The sequence below is a fragment of the Phascolarctos cinereus genome, unplaced genomic scaffold, assembly GCF_003287225.1.
Source record: "Phascolarctos cinereus isolate Bilbo 61053 unplaced genomic scaffold, phaCin_HiC Scaffold_3;HRSCAF=262, whole genome shotgun sequence".
NCBI lineage: Eukaryota > Metazoa > Chordata > Mammalia > Diprotodontia > Phascolarctidae > Phascolarctos > Phascolarctos cinereus.
In genome coordinates this window covers 71,678,668-71,706,142 of record NW_027555736.1, presented here as the reverse complement: position 1 = coordinate 71,706,142, position 27,475 = coordinate 71,678,668, and the positions used below count along the sequence as shown (strand labels likewise).

The window sequence follows — 27,475 nt, the reverse complement described above, 5'->3', positions numbered from 1 at the left end:
CTTACTCTTCTATAAAATAAATAGACAAAAACACCCTGCAAACTTCAGAGGGAGCTAGTTCTCTCAATCCAGATTTCCATCCCTAGCAAGCTAGAGGACCTCTTTGTTAAAGTGGTCTGCTACATAGCCAACAGATAGCACACCTGCAACTGGGAATGACTATACAGTTGAGAATAAACCTATTCCTATCTGAATTTCTTGCTTTATGAAATAATTCATTGTACTGAAATTCCAGCAGTCAGTGCCGCTATAATTTCTTTTACCAAAACCCTTAAACCCAGGGAGAGTTGGCTGAACCATCTCAGCAGGTGAGTGGGATATTTTTCTTTCTATTTGGGGGGGATGTTTGATTTCTATTAGAATTGTTTTTTCACTTGTGTATAGTTCCAATTGTTTTTGTTTTTCCTCTGCAGTTCAGTGGCTCTCACTGGAGGGAAAGATCTCTCATCCATATTTTGGGCATCACCTAAGCTTATCTCTCAATGTGATCATCCAGGGTTTGAGATGAAAGAAATGATCTGCCTAGCACTTTGAGATGATCCCGCCCGATGGCTCCACATTCTCTGGTGCAGTCACATGTCTATCTTCTAGGATTGTATAAACATCCTCCCAGCTATGAGGTTAAAAATTAAGCAACTTGTGACACCAGTCCAAGAGGCTGTGCTTTTAGTTGGAGGCTAAGATCATTATCCCCACCCATCAGTCTCTTATAGAGAACATGCCAGTGCTGCTCAACTACTTTAAGTGTGGAGAAAAGGAAGAAAGGAGAGGAATTGTGATTCACAGTAGAAGCCTGTGCACGAACGAGGAATCATGTTGGAAGAATTCTGCAATTCTACCTTCTGGGTAAGCACTTTTGCCTTTTTATCTTTGCTGAAGACCCTTCTCTCATATTCAGGACAAGTGGCTGATTAGCCCAAGATGACTCTCAGAAGGTCTAGAGAAGTTTGTCTTTCTATTGGTTTGTGGAGGTTGTTTCTTTGGGTCAAGGCATTGCATGTCCAAGATGTTCCAGATGGAATGATGAGAAGGACTTGAAAAGGAGTAGCACATTCATCCTCTATCACCTGTTCATATTTTAGCATGGATTAGTTAATCAAATTGGAATCATAGACTCCTGGAAGGGACCTTAGAGGTCATTGAGTCTAAACCCCTCATTGAGATTTTGATAGGAAGAAGAATTGGCTTTTGGGAGGTAAAGAGGAAGAATTTGATTTTAGGCATGTTGAAACTGAAGGCTCAGTGAGAATGTCCAAGTAGAAAGATTCAGTTATTAATTCAATTATAGGACTAGAACACTGGAGAAAAGACAGGAGTATAGAGGTAGATCTGGGAATAACTACATCAAGATGACCATAGTTGAACCGTGAAAAAGGCTGAGTTCTCTTGGGAAGAAAGGATAGTGAGAGAAGAACAGAGAGGCTGAAGACAAGCTGGATAGGCTCAAATTTAAGGAGCTTAATGAGGATGAGGAGATGGGAGTGGTCAAAGAACTAGGATGTACAGGAAAATAGAAGGGGAAGGGAATAAGAGAAGGGGGGGAGAGATAGAAGGGAGGGTAGACTAGGGGAAGGGGTATTCAGAATGCATGCCATCTTGGGGTGGGGGAAGGGGCAAGATGGGGTGAAAATATGGAATTCAAAATCTTGTGGAAGTAAATGTTGAAAACTAAAAATAAATAAATTTATATATAAAAAAAACAAAGAAGCAGGATGTAAACCAGAGTAATATAGAATTACATAATGGAGAAAGTGGGGAATTTTGTTTAGGTTTTTTTTTTAAGGCAATTGGGGTTAAGTGACTTGCCCAGGGTCACACAGCTAGTAAGTATCTGAGGTCACATTTGAACTCAGGTCCTCCTGAGTCCAGGGGTGGTGCTTTATCCACTGTGCCACCTAGCTGCCCTGAAAGTGGGGAATTTTAAAGAAGAGGTGGTCTGTACAGTGTCAAAAGCTGCAGGGAATTAAAAAATGATGACCGAAAGAATTCATTAAATTGGGTGATGAAGCTATTGTCATTGGTGACTTCTAGGGCATAATTTCAGTAGAATGGAGGTCACTGGGAGGAGAAGAAATTGTGAGGGTTAGTTAAGGCATGATTGGAAAGGAAGCTACAGCTTTTTTTCTCCTATTTTTTTCCTTTCCTTTTTCCTTTTTTTCCATCTGAGGAGGTGGAATGGAAGCAGATAGCCTGACTATTTATTTAGAAGTTTGTCAGCAAAATGAAGGAGAGAAATAGGATGGTACTTTGATGGGCTAACAGTCAAATTAAATCATTTTTCACAATGAGAAGAGCTGAATGTTTGAAGTCTGAGAAGAGGGAGCCAGTAGGCAGGAAGATATGGAAATCATTAGAGACAGGGAATAATTGACAGAAGACGTAGGAAGGGAATGGGGTCAAAAGACGCAGATGGAGAGATTAACTTTCCAAAGGCAGAGGGACATTTCTCCTAAGGAAGTAAGGAAGACAGAATGCTAGTAGAGATAGACATTCGTAGATTGGTTATCGGTTATATCTCAGTGCTGGAAGGAAAAGGATATTGAATGAAGAATTCATGGCAGGAAAAGTAATTTTGAGATAGCTATTGTGATGAGTGTGCTAGGGAATCCGTAAGAAAGGAATAAAATGGATTACCAAGCATCAGTATATTATTCTTCCTTTTTTCCTCTCAAAACTTTTGGCAAGCACTAGTCTAGAAGAGGATAATGGCTTAACTCCGTAGTGCTTTTATTCCAAAAGGATTTTTGTTTATTGTTGTGTATACTATATTATCCTATTTAGGACCCAACTAGCCATTAAATAGTTTTAGATTTGATTTTTGTTTGAGAATAAGGCTCAGAACAATCTTAATTCAGGCATGATAGGGAATGATAGTTCCAATATTTTAAGGAATAGGAAAAAGACAACCTGGCAGGTTTTTTTTCTTGAATGCTAAAGATACTTGAGTATATCTAAGAAATTGATTCAAAGCTTCCAAAATAAATTCCTAAACCTTTTTATTCTTAAATCTGCATAAAAACTTTTCAGCATGCCATTTGAAAAATAAATTATGATTTCTAAATTAAATGTTGAAGTTTGGTGTGGGGGGAGCTTTTGGGGGGTAAAATGAAAGCTTCCTATAGTCCAAGATGAAAGAGAAAGGCCTACAGACTACAAAAGCATCATCCAGGATTTTTTAAAATTAAATTTCATTTTTAATTTTAAACTCTTAAACAGCAAAAAGAGCATTTCCATCTACACAGCAGAACATGAAAAGAGGATTCTGTATGAAGCCACAAATCTACATTTCCTGCCATTTGCTTTCTTTTCTTTTCTTTTCTTTTTTTTAAGTTTCCCTGTACTCTTGGGTTTTTTATTTCAAAGTTCCTACTCAGCTCTGGTCTTTTTTTTTTTTTTTACCAGAGAGGTCCAAAAGTCCTCTATTCCATTAAAGACCCATTTCCCCCCCATGAGGGATTATACTCCGGAAGTTTTCAGAGTAAATTATTCTAGGCTTTAAGACTATACCTTTTGGATGGAATATTATATATATATGTGTGTGTGTGCATATATATAATATATATGTGTATATATATATTTTATATATGTGTGTGTGTGTGTGTGTGTGTGTGTGTGTGTATTGCTTTTTCTGGTGAGGCCATCAAGGTTAAGCGACTTGCCCAGGGTCACACAGCTAGCAAGTATCAAGTGTCTGAGGCTGATGGAATATTGTATTCTAAGATCTTCTGTCTTTAACAGGCTTCTAGGTCTTGGGCAATCCTTGGTACTACCTCTTTATGGATGTTTGTAGTAGTTTTATCTTTGATGTGGGAGGTCCAGATTTTTGGCTATGACCTTTCTGAGACTTTTCCTTTAGGGGTTCCTTTCAGTGGATTGATGCAAATTGCAGGTTTTTGTTAGAGTAGGTGTTGAGGGGCTGGGCAGCCTGTGTCTGCATTCAAGTAAATCATCTTCTAAGAAGGTTTCAAAGGGCCTGATCTCCTAGAGCTCCCCGAAGTCTGTTACAGAGTTTAAAGCAATTTAACTGAGAATACAGAGACCCCAAAGAGACTTTTTTGAGAACCTTTTGGCTTTGGATAATTGTTCCATTCATACTGCAAAGGTCTGACCTGCAGCTTTGTGTGTGTGTGTGTGTCTGTGTGTGGGGAGGATCTAGACCTGTAATTTCAGCAATGTGGGGAACTCTCAGTATGGAAATCCTCTGTATCAATGCAAATAGACAATTCATCCGTAATTTATAGTACCAGAGGGTTTCCTTAAAGTTTAATGACTTACTTGTGGTCACAAAGATCTACCTGACTCCAAGGCTGACTAGTAAATTGCATCTTAGGTACGTAAATTTAGTGCTATATGAACATGCCTAGAATATGACACGGAGGAGAAAGAATTACTAACCTCCAAAATACTAAAAAGGGATATTCACCTTGGAAAGAAATCATGCCCATCTCTCTAAGAGCTGTATTTGGAAGTGTATCTTATCTTAGTTATTCTCAGCACCCTCCACCCAACAGATAAAAGAGATGGAGGACAGTTGTGATCGCTGCCTCCTCACTCAAAAAGTGGTTCAGGCATCCGTGTGATCCTGGCAAGGAACCACTGCCATCAAGGAACTGATTTCAGACAGAGATAATGAAATAGCAACCAAACCAGGATGTGAAGGAAAAATCTGTGAATCTTCCATTTCCTAGTACAGAAGACATTACAAGGAACCGTGGATACTGAGAAGCAAATGAGGCACAAAGAGATGATGGGGAGGAATAAACCCAAAGAATTTGCCCTTATTGGCATTAGACATATCAGCTCAATAGAGAACCATGAACCCAGAGGAATAATAAATTATAGAACCATGATAAGAATGAACAAACCTATGAACTTTGCCTTTGCTGGTAGTAGACAGGTTGGCGTGATAGAAAACCACGTGCAATGAGTAGCAGTTCAGATCTACCCCTTTCCTGCTACTGTGGATCACATGGAAGTCATAGGTTCTGAGGCAAGGTAGGACCCACCAGGAGAGAAAATTTTGCTTGACACTTGCCAGAAAATGGGAGGCAAGCTTATCTAATAGTAGAGTGGCTCTTATATAAGCCATTCTGTACTTTCGGCTGTGTTAAACATAACCAGACCTAAATTTTAAATACTAACCTGAACGCTTTCAGAGAAAACTAATGGCTCTTTTGGAGAGAAACATGAACCAGACACTGATATTTCTAGGGTTTTTCTGGGAGAGATTTTTTTTATCAGCTTCGCCAAATTATAATTGATTCGTTGTATCTAGTCTCCTAGTATCAGCTATCAGACTTCATTTCCCCTCATCTCCTCACTTACCTTAATTACCAGGCCCAAAGGCCAATTTTGGTCACTAATAATGACAGCCAATATTTCTATAGCACTTTATGGTTCACAAAGCATTTCCCTCACAGTAATCCTTTAAACAGGGAGAAGTATGATTATCTCTGTTTTACAGGTGAGGAAACTGAGGCTAAAAGAATTGAGGTAACTTGCCCACAGTGACACAACTAGTGAGTGGAACAGCCAGGATTCAAACCTTATGACTCCATACCCAATGCCTTTTCCTTTACTCCATGCTAGTATTCACTGGAGAAAAGCACAGGAAAACAGAATCCTATGATACTTGGGCTTTGATTCAGGTATTGTACCAGGAGGTAAGGGCCAGTTTAAAAAGTAGGAAGCCTGGAGAAGCATTCCTGGTGGTGGCTACTACAGGGTGGGCGAAGCAGTCACTAATGGAGCCTACTTCCTGGTGGCCAAGTCATCTGAGAGACAGATGACTTGCTACTGTGTTTGGGAATAGGGCCTTTGGCTAGAGCAAGAAAAAATAAATGGATTTGAAAGGTTGAGTCTGCAATGACCCTCCTTAACTGAGGAGTCTTAGAAGAACCCTGATGACCTTGAATCCAGTTAGGCAAATGCCTCCACTGGAGAGGCATCTGTAGACCTTCATGCTACTCTTAATGCCAAGCTGAGGAGAAGACCAACTTTTACCTCCTCCGTCAGCCCATGCAGAGGAGGGACGGTTTTCCAATTGAGAGTTTTCCTGGGAGTTGTTACTTTCCCACTGGTGCCTGAAAGAGGTAACAATGATTTTGTGGAGGCGGGGAGAGAAGAGAGGAGATGAGAATGTTCACCTGTGCATTTTCCTATGAGTTTCCATGTTATATTTCCTGGATTAAATACTTTGATATTTGTTTTGTGGTTTCTGCAAAGTCTATGAAGAGATGGGGATTAGAATGGGTGCTCAAACCACATTTTCATAATTAAGATTACCCAAAATACAGGAAAATCCCTTCTAATCTAGTAAGAAAAGGAATGAAAACAGGTGAGAGAGCCTAGGACACCTTAGTATTAAAATCCCTTCCTGCTTAGGATTTACTCTCATAAGAACATACACCGGGTTTGAGAATTGTATCCAGAAATTAGAATAGGAGGAAGAGGCAAGTGTTTTGTTGTTCAGTCAACATCCAGTTGTGTACAACTCTTCATGATCCTTTTTGGGGATTTTTCTCGGCAAAGATATTGGATTGGTTTGTCATCTTTCTCTAGCTCATTTTATAAATGAGGAAACTGAGGCAAACAAGATGATTCTTTTTTGGAGTTTTCTTGCAAATATACTGATGTGGTTTGCCATTTCCTTCTCCAGCTCATTTTACAGATAAGGAAACTGAAGCAAACAAAGTTAAGTGACTTGCCCAAGGTCACACAGCTAGTAAGAGGCTGGATTTGAACTCAGCTTCCTGACTCCAGGTCTGGCACTCTATTCACTGTGCCACCTAGCTGCCCGAGTATTATATCATATTACTTGCCACCTAGGAAGCAAGTATTATAGTTGAATTTTGCCTTAGATAACCGAGGGGGAAATCTCTGAAGTAAATATTCCTTTCCTCCATTTTATCTCTTTAACTTCCCAGAGCTCCTTACCCACCTCTCTGCCTTAAGGTTCTAGTCTCGGTATATATTCAGGATTTTTTCTTGTTTGATGAATAGAGTATATGCAAAGCACAAGTGAGAACCACTGACACCCCACTTTTATGCATGTGAATTATGCCCGTCTCTCTGGGCTGTACAATAAGCTCACACCAAACCTAGAAAACAGGGCTCTACCTCACCCTGTATCTCTGCCACTCTAAGTTTGACTCCTGAAGTAGGGCTCTAGGGTATAACTCAGACTGTGATTAGCAAAGATTAGCAAATGAGAAGAGTTTTGTCTTACTAGGAAGAGTGGGAAACAGGGCTGGAGGTGAGGGACATTCACTCGGCAGTGAGTTAACCTTCAGTTGGAGGAGGACAGGCACGTGGTTTTAAAGAACTGTCTAAAGAAAAATTGGAAGATACCGTTGCGTGAAACAGATGTGCCTAATCCGGATTCTCTCTCCCTTGCATCAGAATGACTCATTCCTGGACCGCCAAGATGCCGACTTGCCTCTGTGCTTTGAGCAAACTGTTCTGGTCTGGATACCTCTGATTTTCCTTTGGCTTTTGGCTCCGTGGCATTTATTCAACACGTATAAATCCAGAATCAAAAAGTCATCTTTAACCAAGCTCTACCTCACAAAGCAGGTATGGTGCTCTCGCCATTTCCCCACTCTCTGTCCTCGGTCCATAGCAAGGAAGTCCAAGTAAAGAAATAAAGAAGCAATTCTCTTTACCCCATTACTCTGATTGCTGCAACATCCCCCCCGCCCCCGCCCAGGATCCCTGATCTGGAGCTGACCATTTAACTCAACTCTCTCATTTTACGGATAAGTCAAGGCGTAGCAGGCCCTTGAGCTCATTCACCTCCTCACGTTCCATACCTACGTTGTCCCTTCTCCACAGTGTCTGCTAATATGACCTTTTACCTGGGGAGATTTTGTGCTGTTAGATCCTGGTACAACCTGACATTAACTGCAATTAGAAATGCTTGATCAGTAAATATGATAAAAAAGCAACAACTGGTTTTTTTTTTTTCAAAGAGAGAGAGATAAGCTTGTTTTCAGCAAGACTTCTGATGAATGAGACAAGGGATTGGGGAGAGGATGAGAGATGGGTCCATATTTCAAACCTGTATGTATTCTCTAAAGTCCTATATCCAATTCTAACATTTCTGAACCTCCAACCAAAACAATACCTGATGTTTCTATTAGACTTGGACGTTTACAAAGTACTTTAAATATGCAATCTTATTTGATCCTCAGAATAGCCTTACTATGTAGGTGTTATAGGAGCTTTAGGGTCCAAGGCTTATCTTGGGTTATTGTAATGCCTGTGTTACAGATCTGGTGGAAGAACCCCCAAATTATTATTAGTAGTAAATGCTTATTAGTAGTAACAAAACTAAGCAGTGATTGATTTTTAAAATTTATTCAAACATCAAACTTGAAGACAAAGGAGACAAAACCTGAGTAGAAACAATAATACTGTCTTTTCTAAATAAGTGAAAACCACTCAACTTTGACTTCATATCACTCTTAGCTATGGCTAATTCATCAAAAATTGACAATGTAGTTGATTTAATAGTTAAATAGTTGATATTCAATAAATAATTAAATGATAATTAAATACTTAAATATTTGCTAAAAACTGAATAGTATTTAGTATTAGATATTTAGTTATTAAATCCATATTCTCATGATATTTTAAGACTTACAAAGTACTTTTTTTAAAAAAATGAGTCTTGTGAGATAAGTTAAGTACTTTTATTTTTCCTTTCTGTGTTTTTTTGGGGGGGAGGGCTAGGCAATGGGGCCAAGTGACTTGCCCAGGGTCACACAGCTAGTTAGTGTTATGTGTCTGAGGTCAGATTCGAACTCAGGTCCTCCTGAAGCCAGGGCCGGTGCTCTATCCACTGTGCCACCTAGCTGCCCCAGTTAAGTACTTTTATTACAGGTGAATAAACTGAGGTTCTGAGAAGTTAAACATTTTGCCTATGATTACATAGCCAGTGAGTATCTTAGGTAGGTTCACACTCAGATCTCCTGTCTCCAAGTCCCTGTCCATTACCCCTTCTACCGATGTGACCCCTGCATATCATTGCCTGCCTTTTTCCTGTCCTTATCCCCCATAATATGTTACCTGAGATAGCTCATTCTCTAGAGGGAATGGAAGTAGCCTGAAGCATCTATAGAAGATGCTGTAATCAGAAGGCAAAGAACCATAAAACCCTGGGAGAACCTCTTTGTGTATAATATCAAGTATGGCTGAAAATCTAGAACTTAGACAATCTAGAACACAGAAATCAATAGGTAGAGCCATGTGCTCTTTCTCCATTGTCCAAGTGGTAAGTGTGGCAGCTTACTTACAGCTAGGAATCCTGACCACAACGTCAGTGCATCTGGTCTCCCATCAGTCCCTGCTGTGCTGAGCACAGATACATTTGGACTTTCAATGGAACCACTTGGTTCTCTGGAAAAGAGAACCCTAACAGTTCTGGCAGTCACAAATAGTGGGATCTGGGACAAATCACTCAACTTTCCTAGACCTGAATTTTTTCATCTGAAAAAGAGGGGTTTGAATTAGACGGCTTCGTATACCCTTTCCACCCTAGATACTTTATCCTTTGAATGGTGTACGCTGATGTGGTAACAGGTTTCCCATGCACCTTATTCCTCAGATCCTAGACACAGAGATCATATTATCCAACCACTTCGATTTAGAGGTGAGGGAATAGAGATCCAGACACGTTGTGACTTGGTAGGAAGTGCAAGACGTCACAGGTTCAGATCCGTAATCAGGTTGAAATGCTCATTTGACTACACTGTGCTGCAGCAAAGGAATAGTAGTAGGCTAAGCTTCAAAAGTCTGTTGATAGATGCTGATAGCCCTGAGTGAGTTAGAATTAGAAATCTCTTGTTGTTGCGTGAGGTCAGAGTTGTTTGTATGATTGTTTCGTTGGACTCCCGTCTAATGGGGATCCAGCAGGAAATGACTCAGCTTCATATTTTCCCAGTTTTGCCCTTTGGAGTATGACGTTTCCAAATGGTTGCCCTCTATATCTGGATCATTGATTCAAAGGTGGTGGGGACCTTCAAGATTACTTAGTCCAACTCCCTCTTCTTACAGCTGTAAACAATGGATAGATGCTTACAGATGTAGGGATGGCAGGTCACTTGCCTCTGCTTCCTGTTTGGACTTTACCTGGAGATAACGGACTCCTTTGCCTTAATTTGTCTCATCCCTCACTATCAGAGCTAGGTACTACGTACTATGTACTATGTACCGGAACTATGCCCTATGCCATGCCAGGTCGAATTCTCCTACAGCAATTGCAGTCTACTCTATGGAAAACTCCTGGCTACAGGCTCTAGTCCTTTTTCCAGATAGGGCTAGGGAACAATATAAGAATGAGCTTTTGGTATGTTCTAATGTGTTTCTTATTATAATAATGATCACCACTCACTTTGATACGTTAATGGCTTCCCAGTTACTTCAATGTGAATGCCCATCCCACCATTTCAGAGGACAGTTTGTCTACCTTTTCTCATCCTGTAGGACTCTCATCCATGTCCTCTCATAAGTTTTGCATAAAGGATCTACCCAACACAATGAATGCTTTCTTCTCAGTCTTCTTGGATTCCATTGCAGCTTTTGAACTGTTCGTGTTTCTTTGATCTTACTCCACGATGGAGCTGTCTCTGTTTCCAATTTTACATTTCCTTGATAACACGTTTTTGCTACTTCTTGCATGCAAATTATCATAGATAATATGTCCCAGTTTCCTACACCCATCTCTCTTCTAGTTTTGGGGGCAATCATAATGTCGACTTGCGGGGAGGATATATTTTCAGGAGCTGACTAGTAAATTCTTTCTATTTTCATCTTGCCTTTTGGTTCTGAGCAGTTTTCTTTTATGTTTCCTTGGAATACTGTATTCAGGTTGTGTGAGTGTGTGTTTGTGTGTGTGTTATGTTGTGTTTTTGGTCTTAGTTGTCAGGGAGCTTGAAAATTATTAAATTACTCCTCTATTGACCCATATTCTAGGTCATTTGTTTTGTTTCAATATTTGTCATTGTCTCATTGAATCATTGATATGTTTGATTCATTTGTTTTTCAGGCAGTCTACCACTTGGGTCATATTTCTTGCCTTCTGTTCTTAGCTATCTATTTTCCTTCCATTTTTTTCCTCAAGAGCTCTAATTTCATTTTTAAAAATTTCTTGCTTCATTTTTTCACCCAGTTTCAGTGTCCTTGAGTCTGTTGTAGTCTGCTTGTACTTGTCGTAGATTATAGTAATAGCTACCATTTATATCATGCTTTAAGGTTTTTTTGTTGTCCAATTTTTTTGGGTTTTCTTGACAAAGATACTGGAGTGTTTTGCCATTTCCTTCTCTGGCTCATTTTATAGGTGAGGACACTGAGGCAAACAGGGTTAAGTGACTTGCCCAGGGTCAAACAGCTAGTAAATGTCTGAGGCCAGATTTGAACTCAGGAGGATGAGTCTTCCTGATTCCAGGATGGACACTCTATCCACTGCACCATCCACCTGCTTTAAGGTTTGCAAAACACTTTACAAATATTTCATTTGATCCTCAAACAACTCTGGGAGGTAGGTGCTATTATAATCTCCATTTTGCAGAAAATAAGAAACTGAGGCACACAGAGTGACTTGCCCAGGGTCATACAGCTAGTAAGTGTATTTGGGTGGATTTGAATTCAGGTCTTCTTGACTCCAGGTACAGTGGTGTATCCTTATATGGAATTATTGTCTTTCTGGATTTTCCCACCTTGGACTTCTTTAACTCTATGGTATTACTTCATCGTATAAGTTTTCTTCTGTTTAGTCATGTCTCCAGCCTCAGTTCCTAGATTGGGATAGTATACTTGGGTCAGGTTCTGCCCTCTCTTGGATTGGGTAGTTAGGCCTTCGTCCTGTCCCCTCTGCAGTCTGGTTGCTGCTGTCTCAGCCCTGCTGCTGTTCTGGATGGGATGGCTGGGAGCATGTCCCTCTTCTTTGTGATAGGAGTTTGGGACCAGGTCCTACCCTCTGCCTCAATCCCTGTTTCTGCCTATATATCCTGGCAGCTCAATCTGCATATTGACCTCAGTCCCATATGCATCTCCTTCTTTCCATCCAATCACCAACTAAGACTTGTCCTTACCCCCATTATGGCCCTGATGGGACCCAATGGTGTTGGTGATCACACTAACTTCAGGCTTCCTGGAAGGCCCCACAGCACACATTTCCTTGGTGCCTCTACTCCCTCAATACCTCCTGGGGCAGCCACCTAAGGGGAGCCAATTAGTTTCTTGCTATGACTCTAACAGGCCAGGGCCAAGATCTTGTGGGCTTTAGGTACCATTTGCCAGAAACTATTCTGGCTTTGGACACCCCTGGTACTCTACCAACCATGGTGCCCAAAGGCTGCTGGCCATGTTTGTTCAGTGTTCAACTGAAAGGAAGAAGTTACTGCTATTTCCCTCTGATTTAAAAGATCATCTCTTTACCAGGCTTAGCCCCCCATTCCCTTTAAAAAAATTCTTGGTCGGAGAGTTCTTTAGGGAAACTGGACTTGTCTATAACCTTTCATGTGGCCATCTTGGCCAAAAGTTTCCCACAGTTTTGATTCTTCAAAGATTATGGTATTCTATGATTTGTAGCCATTTTATACCACTTGAAAAATATCGATGTACTAACTCAGAGGGTTGCTTATACAATGGTAAGGCATGATCTGGGTAATATGCATTACCCCATATTTACTTGTACATATTGTTATGTCCGTCTATTTGAGCAACCATGGACTCATCGGGGGCTTTTATAGCCTTGATTCTCAGAACAATGTCATCTGCAGAGAGTATCATTTAGAAGACCTTTTCATCCATAAGGAATCTTTCCATGCGGCCTCTGGGCAGCACTGTCTTCACATCAGTAGCAAACCCCTTTGACACATATACCTCTCCCCATTTTATGTTTCCCTTGATAATGATGATAATGAAAGTAATCACTTGAGCAAAGTTCTCCCTGTGCTTTTATCTATCAAAGAATTTTGTGAGAGTTTAACCTATGCATAGGAGGCACCATCTTGAAGGAGAGATTTCAAGGCTCCAATTTTCTGTTTAATTAAATGTTACAAAAAACCGAAGGACAAGTTTTCATCAAGGATATTATTGATATGGGTACATAAATAATAAAGATTTTACAGAGATGAAAAAATAAACATATGAGTTGGTGATTACCGGTTATCATAGATGAAGTGCTAGAAAGAACTTTCATTTTACAGATGAGAATGTTGAGGCCCAGCAAAGTTAAGTGACTTGCCCATAGTTACATAGGTAGTAAGCAGCAGAGCCAAGATTTGAACCCAAATCCAAAATTTTTCCCCCTGCAGCTATCATTTTTGGGAGCAAGAAGGGGGCAATACTGTCCACTCTTTTGGAATCATACCTTCTTTGGAAATATCTTAAAATTACCTTAGACCAGATATTCCCAATTGCTTTCAGAATTATGTTACTTAACACATGGATTTCTGTGTGTATTTGATTAGGTCTAGTGGCTTTTGTGGGACAGCTAGGTGGTGCAATAGAGTCAAGTAGCAGTAGGCATGGAGTCAAGAAGATCTGAGTTCAAATCTGGCCTTAGACATCTACTAGCTATGTGACCCTGGGCAAGTCACTTAACACCTATTTGCTTCAGTTCCTCATCTGTAAAATGGAGAGGTACTGGAGAAGGCAAACTACTCCATCATCTTTGCCAAGAAAGTCCCATGAAAAAAGTTCATGGGGTCACATGGAGTTGGACATGACTGAGCACCAAGAGTGATTTTTCCTAACGTCATCTGCCTAAGTGCCATTCTTACTTCCTCAAATAGCACAATGTTTACTAAAGTGTTGAAGTCTGGATATAGTCTCTATAGTCATTGATAATGAAAATGGCCATAGAAAGAACTGAAAAATCCATTTCTCACTCTCTTTTTCTTTTCTTTTTTTGGCTTATTTGTCCTTCAGTTTTATCTGCAGTTACTCTTGGGATGATCTGAGTCTCGTGGCAAGCTTTTCCTCTTTATTGTTTTTCATTGTTTTGGGGGGTGATACTACTGCTAGTAGTTATTACTCACCATCCTTGGTAGAATTTTGCAAAGGAGTTTGTATTGTGAACTAGTGTTTTCCCAAGCTGCCATGTCTCTCTGTTTGGTGAAAAAAAAATTAAATGTTTAATGTCTGACCTATCTTTGTGTTCTTTTATCTTCCTTACTCTGACAATAACTTTATCTCATTAAACTATTTTTTAAAAATGGTGATAATTGGAACAATTGTCATTGTCTTTATCTATGTCTCCTTTTTCAAAGTCAACTGCTTTTTCAAATAGGTCAGGTTAAAGCTGTTGTGATTGCGTGAAGCCCTCTTCTTACCTTTAGCCTTCTAATTTGATTTTGATTTTAACCTTTGCTAGAAGGAAACTCCTATTCTAACACCTTGATCTTAACATTTGAGGAAGTTGAGGTATAGAGATATTACTTGGTTTGTCATCTGACTATGAAAACACAGGTGTGTGCTCTTTCTTGTATACCAAACATCAATTAATGGTGTTATCACTACTAGTAGAAATAATACCTCATAGCATTTTATGTTTATAAAACTATTTTCTTACTGCAAATAACTTGGGCGAGGATTTTTTTTTATAGATGAGAAATCTGAAGCTCGTGGAAATGAAGGGTCTTGCTCATGGTCATATAACTAGTAAATGGCAGATCAGGGATTCAAACAGGTAGTTCAATTTGATATATAGACACTCTTATTCAATATGCTGCAAATTTCACAAATACTTTTAGAAAAATTAGAAGTATAGAATTCAGAGAGAAACATCCTTGGACAAATTGGCTAATTTTTAAAAAACTAAATGTGTAGTGGAAAAATGACTTGGAGTTAGAGGAACTGGGTTCAAATTCTGCCTCTGATACATATTACCTGAGTGACCTGGGATAAGCCAACAAATGAATGAGTGAATGAGTAAGTAAATGAGCGAATGAAAAGCATTTCCTTCTTTTTTAAAAAAAATTATTTATTTATTTTTAGTTTTCAACATTCACTTCCACAATATTTTGAGTTCCAAATTTTCTCCCCATCTCATCCCTCCCCCCACCCCAAAATGGCATGCATTCTGAATACCCCTTGCCCTAATCTGCCCTCCCTTCTGTCTCTGCCGTCCCTTCTCTTATCCTCTTCCCCTTCAATTTTCCTGTAGGGCAGGATAGATTTCTATACCCTATTGCCTGTATATCTTATTTCCCAGTTTCACGTGAAGACAATTTTTTTAACGTTTGTTTTTAAAACTTTGGGTTCCAAATTTTCTCCCTTTCTCCCTCCCCACCTACCCTCATTGAGAAGGCAAGCAATTCTACACAGGCTATACATGTGTAGTCATGCAAAACACTTCCATGGTAATTATGCTATGGAAAACTAACTATATTTCCCTTCATCATATCCCACCCCTTATTTATTCTATTCTCTCTTTTGACCTCCTTAGAAGTGTTTGCTTCTGATTACCCCCTCCCCCAATCTGTTCTCCCTCTATCATCCTCCCGCTCTCTTGTCCACTTCCCCCCCCCCCATTTTCCTGTAGGGTAAGATAGGTTTCCATACCCAATTGAATGTGTATGTTATTCCCTCCTTAAGCCAAATCCAATGAGAATAAGATTCATTCATTCCCTCTCACCTTCCCCCCCTTCCCCTCCACTGTAAAAGCCAATGAATGAATAAATGAATGAGTGAATGAAAAGCATTTATTTCTAAGTACTTTGCCAAGGGCTGAGGATACAAATATAAATGTGAGATAGTTTCTGTCCTAAAGGAATTTTCATCCTAATTGGGTAGAGGACAAGGCAGTGGCTAAGGAAGTGAGTTAATTTCCATATACCTCAATTTCCTTATCTGTAAAATAAGAGGGTTGCTCTAGATGGCCTCTAATATCCCTTCTATCTCTAAATCTACAATTCTTGTGATCTATGACCTTAATTGGCTTTGTATGAATTGGTCTTAAGTAAATTGACCTACGTCCTATATTTTAAGGTTATATTCATTAATACTCAGAAAGGAATGTCCACAAGTTTCAAAAGATCCAAGTTTGGAAAAAAGTCTTCAAAAGCTAAATTGAGGGACAGCCTTGGTCACTTCAAAATAGGGCTTGTTAATAAGGGAATTGTGTGGGAATATTTCCCTTACCCAGGTTGAGGAGGTCAATGAGGTCAAAATAAACAGAAGCCCCATCATGTAATAAGATAAGGGGAAGCCTATTGAGTTTCCTTACCCAGTCCAATCAATCCATCAAGTATTTACTAAGCACCTATTATGTACATGGTACTGTGATAGGTGAAGAAAGAACTGGTCCCAGAGTGTAGGGTAGGATTGAAATGATACTTGAGGTTTAAATGACAAAAGGTACAAATATTAGAGAGAGACAGAGTAGAGAATCAAGTCAGTCATTGTAAGGGTTGCCTGAAGGGGCAGCTAGGTGGCGCACCGGCCCTGAAGTCAGGAGTACCCGAGTTCAAATCCGGCCTCAAACCAAACATTGACGCTTACTAGCTGTGTGACCCTGGGCAAGTCACTTAACCCCAATTGCCTAAAAAAAAACAAAACAAAACAAAAAAAAGGATTGTCTGCCATGTTAAGGGTTAGTCAGGATGCTTTGAGTAAGAGAAATATCCCAACAAAATCCAAGGGTTAACAAAACTCTAAGCAGCTAAAGCTTCCAATCAATTTAACTTTTGCAAACGATTTTTCCAACTTGGTTCTTTTTAAAGATTTATCCCTTGAGGCTATCTAGGGTTTAAGGCACTTCATGAGTAAGTACCCCCTTTAAAACCATAGCTCGTGAAACCTTCCTTTTACTTTGTTCCAGCTCTCCAGTGGACATGTTATTTCAAAATAAAATGTATTTAATCAAATAACATAGCAAATAAGATGACTAAAAAAATCCTCCCATGCCACATCAAGTATACTCTCTTACTGGTTACCACCGCACTGGTGGAAGAGAGTGCATAGAGAGAACATATGAAACCAGGTACTATACATAGAGGGCACTCTCATAAGGAATAAGGATGACCAAGGAACTCACGTGAAGATGCACATATTAGGAACCTATGGGTTTAGGGCACATACATGGGTAGGGTAACTTACACCTATTGTGCTGTAGAGCTGCCAATGTTCTCTAATGATTGTGTCATGTTGTCCTTTGCTGGACATTATATCTCTGGTCTCTGTTGGGCATTGTATTGACTTTGTGAGGGGATCTCTGCTGGTCTCAGAGGTATTTGGGCTTCTCTATGCTACCTCTAGCCTTCATGGCTTCAAGGCCACTTACTAGCTATATTGACTCCTACTTGCTGAGAGGTAGTGATTAGAAAACCTCTCCCTTGTCAAGGGAGGCTGATGGCTCTTCAGTCACAGGTTAGGAGACACAACATAGATAAGGTCAACTTAACAAAATCCAGGCAGAATGCCCTAAGGCTATGATTAAGCCCATTCTTAGTCTTCTGACTCCAAATCCATCACTCTTTCCATTGTACCATATTGTCTCTCACCTGTTATGCCCAGAAGCTATCTATGATAGCTATGTGTTCAACAGACTAGAGTCACCCAGAGCCTCAGTGGCCTTTTTTTTTTTTGCCACCATCTCCCCGAGTATTTTCCTTAGATCCTTCCAAGCACATTTCTTGTATTGTTCTGGGCTCTGGCGTGAGTCTCAGAACATATTATCCTGTGTCAAGGTTTGCTCCTGAGGAAGGTATAATGTTTTCAGGTCAATGTTTATCTGCTGGCAAGCAGTAGAACTGGGTCGGGTCACTCTTACTTATCTCAGGACATGATTGAACATGATTACTGAAGTTCCTTCCTTTCCTTTATTAAATATTAATAGCTGGGGAAGAGAATATTTTCTCACAGAAGATACGGAATCTTGAGTAACAGAAGCAGTGCATTTTTGGAACCCGAGAACAGGAGTTTACATTTAGTCTTATTAAACTCTGTCAGGCACATTCCCACATTTTGTCCAAATATTTTCGATCCCCACATCTCCCACTTTCTCTAGGACTTGGCATCATTAACTCAATTCCAAAAACATTTGTCAAACCCTTATTACATGCAAGGCATGGTACCAGGGGCTGGGAATATAGAGATAAAACCCTCTAAAAGGGCACTTGCCCTTAAGAAGAGGCAGCATGGTTCAGATATTCCAGAAAAGCTGGAATGCAATCCTAGTTCTGCTGCTTACTACTTGTATGACCGTAAGTCACTTCCTAGACCTTAATCTCCTTATCTGTAAAATAAAGGGATTGAAAAAATAAATGATTTCTGAGATTGCCTCCAGCTCTAAATCTGTGATTCCTTGATTCTGTGAAGCTACTGGGATGATACAACATGCACACAATTAAGTAAATGTAAGATAATTTGAAGAGGAAGAGGAAGAGGATGACTAGGGGAATCTTGAAAGGCTCTCAAGTGAAGATGGTACTAGAAATGAGCTAAGCTTAGCTTTGGCTAAGAAGCCAAAGATTCTAAGGTGGAGGTGGAGCATTGTGGAAGACCTGAGCAAAGACTCATAGGCAGGCGAAATAGTGCTAAATTCAGGGAACAATGGGCCAACTTTGTTGAAACATAGAGTTTGTGAAGGAGAGCAATGTGAAACATGCCTGGAAATTTATGATAGAACCAGGTGGTGAAGGGTTTTAAATGACAAGTTATATTTTATCCTAGAGGCAATAAGGAGCCACCAAAAATTCTTGAGGCATTCTACTTTGTCACTACTCTTTTGTTCCTGAGTTCCTTACAATCTAGCTTTTACCCGCCTGCCCTACTAAGGGTTATCCTAGTCACCAAATGCAATGGGATTTTTCTCAGTCCTCATCCTGCATTTGACACTTCTGTCTCAGACCCCAGGTTAAAACCTCCTGATCTAGTCCCCTGGCTTTATACTTCTACAGAGTCTAGAGAGTGACCTCTTACTAACATTAGCTTTTTTTCTCTTCGCAGGCACTTGTTGTATTACTCCTGATTACCTCAGTCATAGAGCTGGTCTTCACCATTGCTGGGGGCTGGGGTGAGACGCCTGCTCCTGCTGTCCAGTACACTAATCCATGTCTCTACATAGTCACCTGGGTAAGACGCATCAGCAGCCTCTGAGCCTGAAATTCATTCTCTTGGGTTGAAATGAGAATTCAGATCCAAGAGTCACTGTATCATAGTTATCTTAGTTCTAGAAGGGACCTTCAAGATGCTTTAGTCCAGTCTCTTCATTTTCTGGATGAAGGAACTGAGTCGAACAGAGAATACATGACTAGCAAGTTACTAGCTGAGCGGGGATTAGAGCTCAGGTCTCCTAATACACAGTCCAATGGACTTTCCACCACTTCCCTCTGACTCGAATATTGCTTCTAAAGGAGCTGCTGGTATGACAGGAGGAAGTGGGTTATAAGAAGAGTTAAAGATGGAGACAGATAATTTTAGATTTTTAGCTTTCTGGTAGGCATTGATTTATGGAGTCATTTCTCTAAGTGAAACAAAAGCTTTAAGGATTCATAAAATAGAATGATATGATGTAAATTCTAATCTACTCCCTTATTTTATACAATTCCATAAACATTTATTAAGTAGATAACTATTCTAGGTTCCAGGCCCGTTACAAAGTTTAGAGAAGAAATGGCCACTGCCCCAACAGAGAATGAAGATCTAAGCACAGAAAATTGGAACATGTAATAATTTGTGATAAGGTGCTGAACCAAGCTTTATTTGAGGCAGAATGTCCTCCCCCATGGTACAGATGGGGAAACTGATGCTCAGAGTAGTTAAAATGCTCCAGATTGTGGTTAGTGGCAAAGCCAAGACTGGGACCTATGTTTCCTTACTCCCAAGCCATAATCCTTTCTGCTTTCTGCACACTGCTTCCTGGAGTATGAAACAGATTTTCTTATATCCTCCCATCTAAATACTGAGGATGAAATGTGAGTTTCTTGATTTAAGCAGAGAGAGAAATTCAGCTGATATGAATGTAAAAATAATCACCCAAAACTAAATTTGATCATAGGTAGCCAGATGTAGTACTCATATAGAAAGCTGTCTAGTATTATTTGTATAAACCTTCCCAAAAGGAATTGTGGAGAAACCATCAGAGTTAAATTCCTTTTTTCCTCTGGAGCATCCCAGGGGTGGGGAACCTGTGGCCTTGAGGTCACATGGGGCCTCTAGGTCCTCAAGTGCAGCTCTTTGACTGGATCCAAACTTCACAGAACAAATCCCCTTAATAAAAGGACTTGTTCTATAAAACTTGGACTCAGTCAAAAGGCCACACATAAGGACCTGGAAGGCCACATGTGGCCTCGAGGCCCCAGGTTCCCCACCCCTGATAGGCACAAAAGTATGTGGAAGAGATGAGGCAGTGAGCTTCTCTGATTCTTTGATTAATAGGAGGCATATGCACAGAGATCTTAAGTCTTTTTGTCCTTAATCTGTCTTTAATCCCACTATTATAGATTCATTTTGGTGAATTTAGAAGTCTTTTTTCTTTTGACTCCCGCAGTTCTCCATTCAAAGAGGGAGGCTATCACATCTTAAGTGTCATTAAGTTCAGTTCACTGCTAGCTGATGACCAGATGGGTGACTCGAGGGATGCTTCGGAGGGTCTGGGGGTGGGGAAGAAGGGCACTGCCAGGGGAAAGGGAGACAAACACCCCTGGCTACCATTTTCCCTTGGGTCTGTCTTTCCCCATCTCCAATGTTGATTTCATCATTCTGTTAGTGAACAATGTTCTTACAAAGCATGGCTTCCTTTCCAGCTCCTGGTTTTGGTGATCCATCACTGCAGGAGATGGTCCATGAAGAAGGACTCTTGGCTAGTATTTCTGTTCTGGATTCTCTCTCTGGTCTGCGGGGTTTTCCAGTTGCAGACTCTTATCCGGATCCTCTTAAAGGTTAGAGAAGGGAGAAAGGAGAAGGGGAGTGAAAGAAGAGGGGGAAATCAGGTTCTGGCTGGAGCTGTGATCATGGCACTATCAGGTTTTTGCTTCTATTTGTTTTTTTTTCAAGTATATTATTATAAATACATTAATAATAAAAACAATAACTATATAAGTGATATATTTATTGGTTCTAATCATTGGGAAAAAATCTGGTCAATCTTGAACAGGGGTTCTTAGTCCTTTTTGTGTGCCATGGCCCAGTTTGGCAATGTCTGTGAAATCTATGGACCTCTCCTCAGAATAATGCTTATTAGTACACAAAATAAAATATCAGATTACAGGAAACCAATCATATTAAAATGTAGTTGTCAAAATAATAAAAAAAAAAACAAGCTCACAGACCCCAGCTTAAGAACCCTTGGTCTAGAATCGTCTTGGAGCACAAGATATGATGCTCTATTTTGGGGGGGGGGTTTGACATTTTTTTTTCTCCTTAGGGAAGCAATTCCAATATTGCTGGATTCTGCCTGTATTTCATATCCTATGGTATTCAAGTCCTTATTGCGATAGTCTCATCCATTTCAGAGACGACTCCAGAAACCAAAGCAGCATCAAATGTGAGATTTTGAAATTTTGGCTTCCTACCCACTACGTCATGGGGTAGTCAGTCAGTCATTCAATTAACATACATTTATTAATTGATTATGTGCTAGGCAGTCAGTGTGCTATGTGTTAGGGATACAAACCCAAAAGTGAAATAGTTCTTGTCCTCAAAAGTTTACATTCTTTTAGTCTTCTGAGAGACAGCAACCTCAGCAGTCTCACACAGGGATCCAGGAAACCCAGGATAGGGTGGTAGAGACCCTTTCAAGGGCTTTAGAAACAGGGGGTGGCTGTAGCATTAATTTGTTGCTTGTAGAAGGCTCTCCGGGTCTTTAGACATTTATATAACAGGCAGTTATTTTAGAGGAAACTCCTGATGAATCATGTACCAGTTATTAAAACATTGGGAACTTCAAACACATTGAACAAATACTTTTGATTGGCAGATTCCAGGGCAACAGATTAAACCTGGGGAAATGTTTGACCTGTGGGAGAACAAACTGTTCCTGATCTCAAGATTTCTTGTTGTATCTGTGTCTGATTTTTTTTTTCCTGTGCCTTGCAGAATCCATCAGCCATGGCCTCATTTCTTAGTTCCATTACCTTTAGTTGGTTTGACAGGTAGGACATACCTTGGGTGTGGGTTGGTCCTTCAGCATTGTCTCTTCCCCTTCCCCCTCGCTCTTTCTAGAGGATGTGGAAAGTTACATAAGAGTGGGTATGGAGCCAGTCTCTGATTCCCTTCTGCTTTGGACACAAAGTAAGCTTGGACTATCAAGCCCAAGCTTTTCTTTTTTTAAAATTGATAGTTACCTACCAATCTGTCTTTAATCCCACTATTATAGATTCATTTTGTTGGCTTTAGAAGTCTTTTTTGACTCCCACAGTTCCTCCTTCAAATACAAACAAAGGACATTGTGTCTTAAGTGTATTAAGTTAATTTACTGCTAGCTGGTAACTAGGTGGGTGATTGGAGGTTTGCTTCCTAGGCCCTGGGGATGGGGAAGAAGGGCACTGACAGGGGAAAGACAGACAAACATCCCTGGCTATAATTTTTCACAGTCCAAGCATACAAATGCAATGCATGCATTGGCATCAACTTGTTGCACAAGAACTGATAGCAGCCATAAGAGATACTGAGTGACTGTAAGAACAGGACGAGAGATGGGTTCCAGGCAGTTATTGTCCAGTGGGCAGCTAGGTGGCATAATGGATAGAGCACCAGGTCTGGAAGTAGTTCAAATCTGACCTCAGACACATACTAGTTGCGTGATGCTGGGCAAGTCACTTAACCTTATTTGCCTCAGTTTCCTCATCTGTAAAATGAACTAGAGAAGGGAATGGCAAATCACTCCAGTATCTTTGTTAAGAAAACCCCAAATGGGGTAACAGAAAGTCAGACACAACTGTACCAGCCTAGTAAGCTTCCCTCTCTTAGGTCAAAGGTGCTGATGTTCCTTGGAAGTTTCCCCCAAAATACACCATGGTTAATTTCAACATATATTTATTAAGTAAGGCCCTGCACTCGACATCCTGGGAGATAACAAAAAAAAGAAAAAGATGTGATCCCTGCTCTAGAGAGCTCGCAGACCAATAGCAGATAGGTGATTGTTCAGTTGCATCTACGGTGTCCAACTCTTCATGACCCCAGAGATGCTGGAGTGGTTTCCTATTTCCTTCTGTGGCTCATTTTGCAGATGAGGAAACTGAGGCAAATAGGATTAAGTGACTTGCCCAGGGTCACACAGCTAGGAAGTGTCTGAGGCTGGATTTGAACTCACAAAGTCATCTTTTGACTCTATCCATTGTGCCACCTAGATACATATAGCAGAGATAACAAACTTTTATGTGGCAAGGGCCCTATATATGATACAGACAAAGTCCTTCCATACGTCTGAGAAAGGAGAGATCCGTTTCAGCTGGGCTTTTCATAAAGGACTTCATAGAGACAGTCTTGATGGTTGTCAGAGGTGACCTGAGGTTGTCAGGCAGACCTGAATCTGAGCCCTGCCTTGGATGTAAGCTGTGTGAAACTGGCAAGCCAGTTTCCTCACCTGTAAAATGGGAGTGATGACAGCACTCACCTCACAGGTGGTTATGAGGATCAAAGGAGATACCAAGTGCAAAGTGCTTTGCAGACCATAAAATGAATATTTAAATGCTACACACTCTAATCAAGCTTGGGGGGAAGAATCATGCTGGATAGAGGGAAACTCACGAGGGAAGATACTGAGGTAAAACAGGGCAAAAAGCAAGTTCAGAAAATAATGAGTGGGACAGTCTGGATTGGGAGGGGCAGGAGACACAGCTGGAAAGGCTGAGCAAGATTATGGAGGTCCTTGGAAGCCAAGTTCAGAAGTGTGGGGATGGGGACTCACTGGACAGGGAGGTGACATAACCCACCTAATACTCTGGGAAGATTAATCTCATGGCAATTTGCTGTGTCAGAAGTAGATACAGGGGTGGGAAACCTGTGGCCTCGGGGCCACATGTGGCCCTCTAGGTCCTCAAGGGCAGCTCTTTGACCAAATACAAACTTCACAGAACAAATCCTTTTATTAAGGGGATTTGTTCTGTAAAACTTGGACTTAGTCAAAAGCCCGCACTCATAGACTCAGAAGGCCACATGTGGCCTCGAGGCTACAGGTTCCCCATCCCTGGATTAGAAGCTGAGAGAGCCTATAGGCAGGGAGGCCAGTTAGGAGGCCACTGCTATAGCGAAACTGTATAAAAGACCACTAGAAAGAATTCAGCCGTATAGGCAGTGTGAGCTGAGAAGGCCTGAATGTCGGTAACGGAAATGGTGGTGGAGGTCTAGGCATGAAGATGGTTCTGGAGAAAAAATGTACAGGAATCAATTGGCAGAATTGAATCAAGGGAAAAATTAATGAGGACATCAGGACTTAGAACCTGAATGCCTAGGAGATTGGTGGACCTATTAACAGAAATAGGCAAGTCAGAAGGGAGAGCTTGTCTGAGGGGGGGTGGGGAAGGGAAAGAAAAATGGTAAATTAAGTTTAAGACAGAGTGAGCTTCAGGGAACACTTGGACCATCCAGACAGAGATGTCCCATAAGTGGCTGGAAATGCAAGGACTGGAATTCAGGAGAGAGATTAGGGAAAAAATGGAGATTTGCGTAGAATCACAATACTGACAAGAGGCAGGACCACAGAACGATACAGAATGAAGCTAGAAAGACAGGTTGAAGCCAAGTTGTAAAAGGCATTAAAGCCCAAAGAAAGAATTTTCTATTTTATCCTAGAGGCAAAAGGGAGCCATAAGAGTTTATTGAGTAGGGGAGTGACATGGTCAGATCTGCACTTAGGGAAAATCACTTTGGCAGCTATTTGGAGGATGGGTTGGAGAGATGGGAGACAGGGAGGCCAGTTAGAAGGCCATTTCAGTACTTCAGATGAGAGGGGGTAAGAACTAAGGTAATGACCCCCTACCTCAAGACTTTTTAGTCTGTCATGAAATGCCCTCCATAATCTCACTCTACCATCCCTGGTTTGTTTCCTGCCACTTCCTATCTGTACTGTTCTACTCACTACTTTCTGCACTTTCTTTACATTTTTCTGCCTCCATGTCTTTAACCGGGCTATTTCCTCCAGCTAAAATGCCTCTTCTCCTACCAACTTGATAACACCCTATCCTAATTCTATCTGTCCATACTGGCCATCTCTATGAAGCCTTCTATGAAAAGCTCAGACAACAATGATCTCTCCTGTGAAGTCTAGTAACACTCTGTTTATATCATAGAATTGCCACATAAAGTTTTGTATTCTGTGTATATCATCATCTCTATAACTAGTAAGTGCTTGAGGGCAGAGGTCATATTTTTTTTTTCATTTTAAAAAATCTCTCAGGATGCCTCCTAGGGGGTCTTAATAAATATTTGTTGAAGGAGATGGATGGGAGAGATGTTGTGGAGAGAGAAACAAGAAAGTATTTGAAGAACAAGGGGTTGGTCAACAAAAATGTGTTAAAAAAAGAAAAGGACAAAGGGAAGGATTAGCAATGTTAAATGCTGCAGAGAGATCCAGGAGGAGGATTAGGGCTTAGGTGTGTTAATTTAGTGGCTGCTGGTGACTCTTGAGTCATTTCCAGTAGAATGCTGGGATAGGAGACAGATAATAGAGATGATGAGCAAGTGGTAAGGAAGTGGTTGTGGTAATACGAATCATTTGGAAAAATTAGTCAGAAAAAAAATTGAGGAAACAGGAGGATGGAGGAGGCCGCAGAGCCAAGTGAAGGTGATGGGTTTGGTATTTTTTTTTTCCAAAAGGTGAGAGAAATGTGAGAGGGGAACGATCTAGCAGAGAAGGTGAGATTGGAAGATCCTTCTACCTCAATAATCCTGTTAACTTTGTTTTACAGCATCATTGTGAAAGGTTACAAACAACCCTTGACCTTGGAAGATGTCTGGGAGTTGAATGAAAAAGAGAAAACTCACGAAGTCTCTAAAATATTTACAAAGTACATGGAAATAGAGGTAGAGAAGGCCAGGCAGGCACTGCAGAAACGGTGTCAGAAGAGGAAATCCCAGGAGAAGTCTGAAGCCAAGATGAATGGTCCAAACACTAGTCAGAGCCAAGACAACCTTGTGTTGGTAACTTTCTCAGAGTGCTGGTGAACATGTGTGTGTGTGTGTGTGTGTGTGCGCACTTGCACAGGCTTCCTATCTTAGGCGCATGTCCATGCATATGGTAATAACAGGGAGGATGATGCCCTATATTTGTAAAGCACTTTGCAATTTTTAAAGTGCTTTCAGATAGATTATTTCACTTGACCCTCGCCATGATACCAATGGTACATGGAGAAAGTATTATTATCCCCACGGGGAGATGGGGACACTGGAGGCTCAGAGAGATTCAAGTAACATAGTGTGAGGTTGAACTAAGGTCAGAAATTAAATGTCTTGGCCCCTCATCTAGAGCTGTTTAACTGAGAGCAGTACTAGAAAGCTAAGTGCTAAATTGTGGCTCTAAGCCATCATAATTATAGAATGGAAGCCCCTTGAAGGCAGGGACTACTTTTCATCTTATCTTTGTATTCCCAGTACCTTGCATATAGTAAGTGCTTAATAAATATATCCTAGATGGATCAAATCAAAGTAAAAAGAAAGGGCAGCTAGGTGACCCAGCACTGGGCCTGGAGTCAAGGAAGATTCATCTTCCTAAGTTCAAGTCCAGCCTCAGACAGTGACTAGCTGAGTGGCCCTGGGCAAGTCACTTAACCCTATTTACCTTAGTTTCCTCATCTGTAAAATAAGCTGGAGAAGGAAATGTCAAACCACTCCAGTATCTTTGCCAAGAAAATCCCACAAAGAGGTCGTGAATAATTGGACACAACTGAAATAACTAAACAAAGAGAGAAGAGTGTTCCTCAGAGATGGCTTTATGAAGGAGGTTGGGATTTCAGTGAGCCTTGACTAGATAGAGTTGTTCTCCATGATTCTACCTTGCCCCAGTCTCTTCACCCTCTCCATTAACTATCTCATTTACTCTGAGAGCTTTAGCTAAAATAGCTAGAGATAAAACTTCGCTGAGCTCTAGGCCCACATTTCCAACCTTCTCTTTGGTACCTTCAGTTGGATGTCCCACTGACTTCTCAAGTTTAACACATCCCAAACAGAAGTCATTTTCCTTCCACAATAATTTCTTACCCTGGTCTTTCATTTTTCTGTCAATGGCACCAACGTTCTTTATATCCTTCAGGCTCAAAACCCAATAGTCAGCTATGGTTCTTATTCCTTCCCCTGTTCCCCACGTAGACACACACATGTCACCAAATCCTGGTGAGTCTCTCTCTGCAGTATCTTTTGCACAGTCCTCTCCTTTTCATTTCCTTTCCATGAAAGGCAGAGCAGTCTACTGAAAAACATACTGGAGTCAGGGGGGAGCTGGATTCAAACCCTGCCTCTGACATTTACTATATGCTCCTGAATGAGTCACTTAACTTCTCACAGGGTTGTTGTAAAGAGCAAATAAGCT

The 27,475-nt window shown here is 40.7% G+C and overlaps 1 protein-coding gene across 4 annotated transcripts in view; it reads left to right on the top strand.

Annotated features, from left to right (window-relative positions):
• The first annotated feature begins 478 nt into the window (after positions 1-478).
• Positions 479-27,475, top strand: part of ABCC2 (ATP binding cassette subfamily C member 2) — a 71,312-nt gene continuing 44,315 nt past the window's right edge. Inside the window, exons 1-7 of one of the 4 annotated variants that reach the window (XR_002326503.2) lie at positions 479-846; positions 7,402-7,575; positions 18,958-19,083; positions 20,757-20,891; positions 21,377-21,496; positions 22,048-22,103; positions 25,860-26,091. Coding sequence is in view for 3 of the 4 variants with exons in the window: in XM_020996817.2 (XP_020852476.1) it covers positions 814-846; positions 7,402-7,575; positions 18,958-19,083; positions 20,757-20,891; positions 21,377-21,496; positions 22,048-22,103; positions 25,860-26,091 (876 nt within the window). In the remaining variant the exon portion in view is untranslated. The remainder of the gene's footprint in view (positions 847-7,401; positions 7,576-18,957; positions 19,084-20,756; positions 20,892-21,376; positions 21,497-22,047; positions 22,104-25,859; positions 26,092-27,475) is intronic. The other 3 variants (XM_020996817.2, XM_020996816.2, XM_020996815.2) reach the window with 3 other exon arrangements.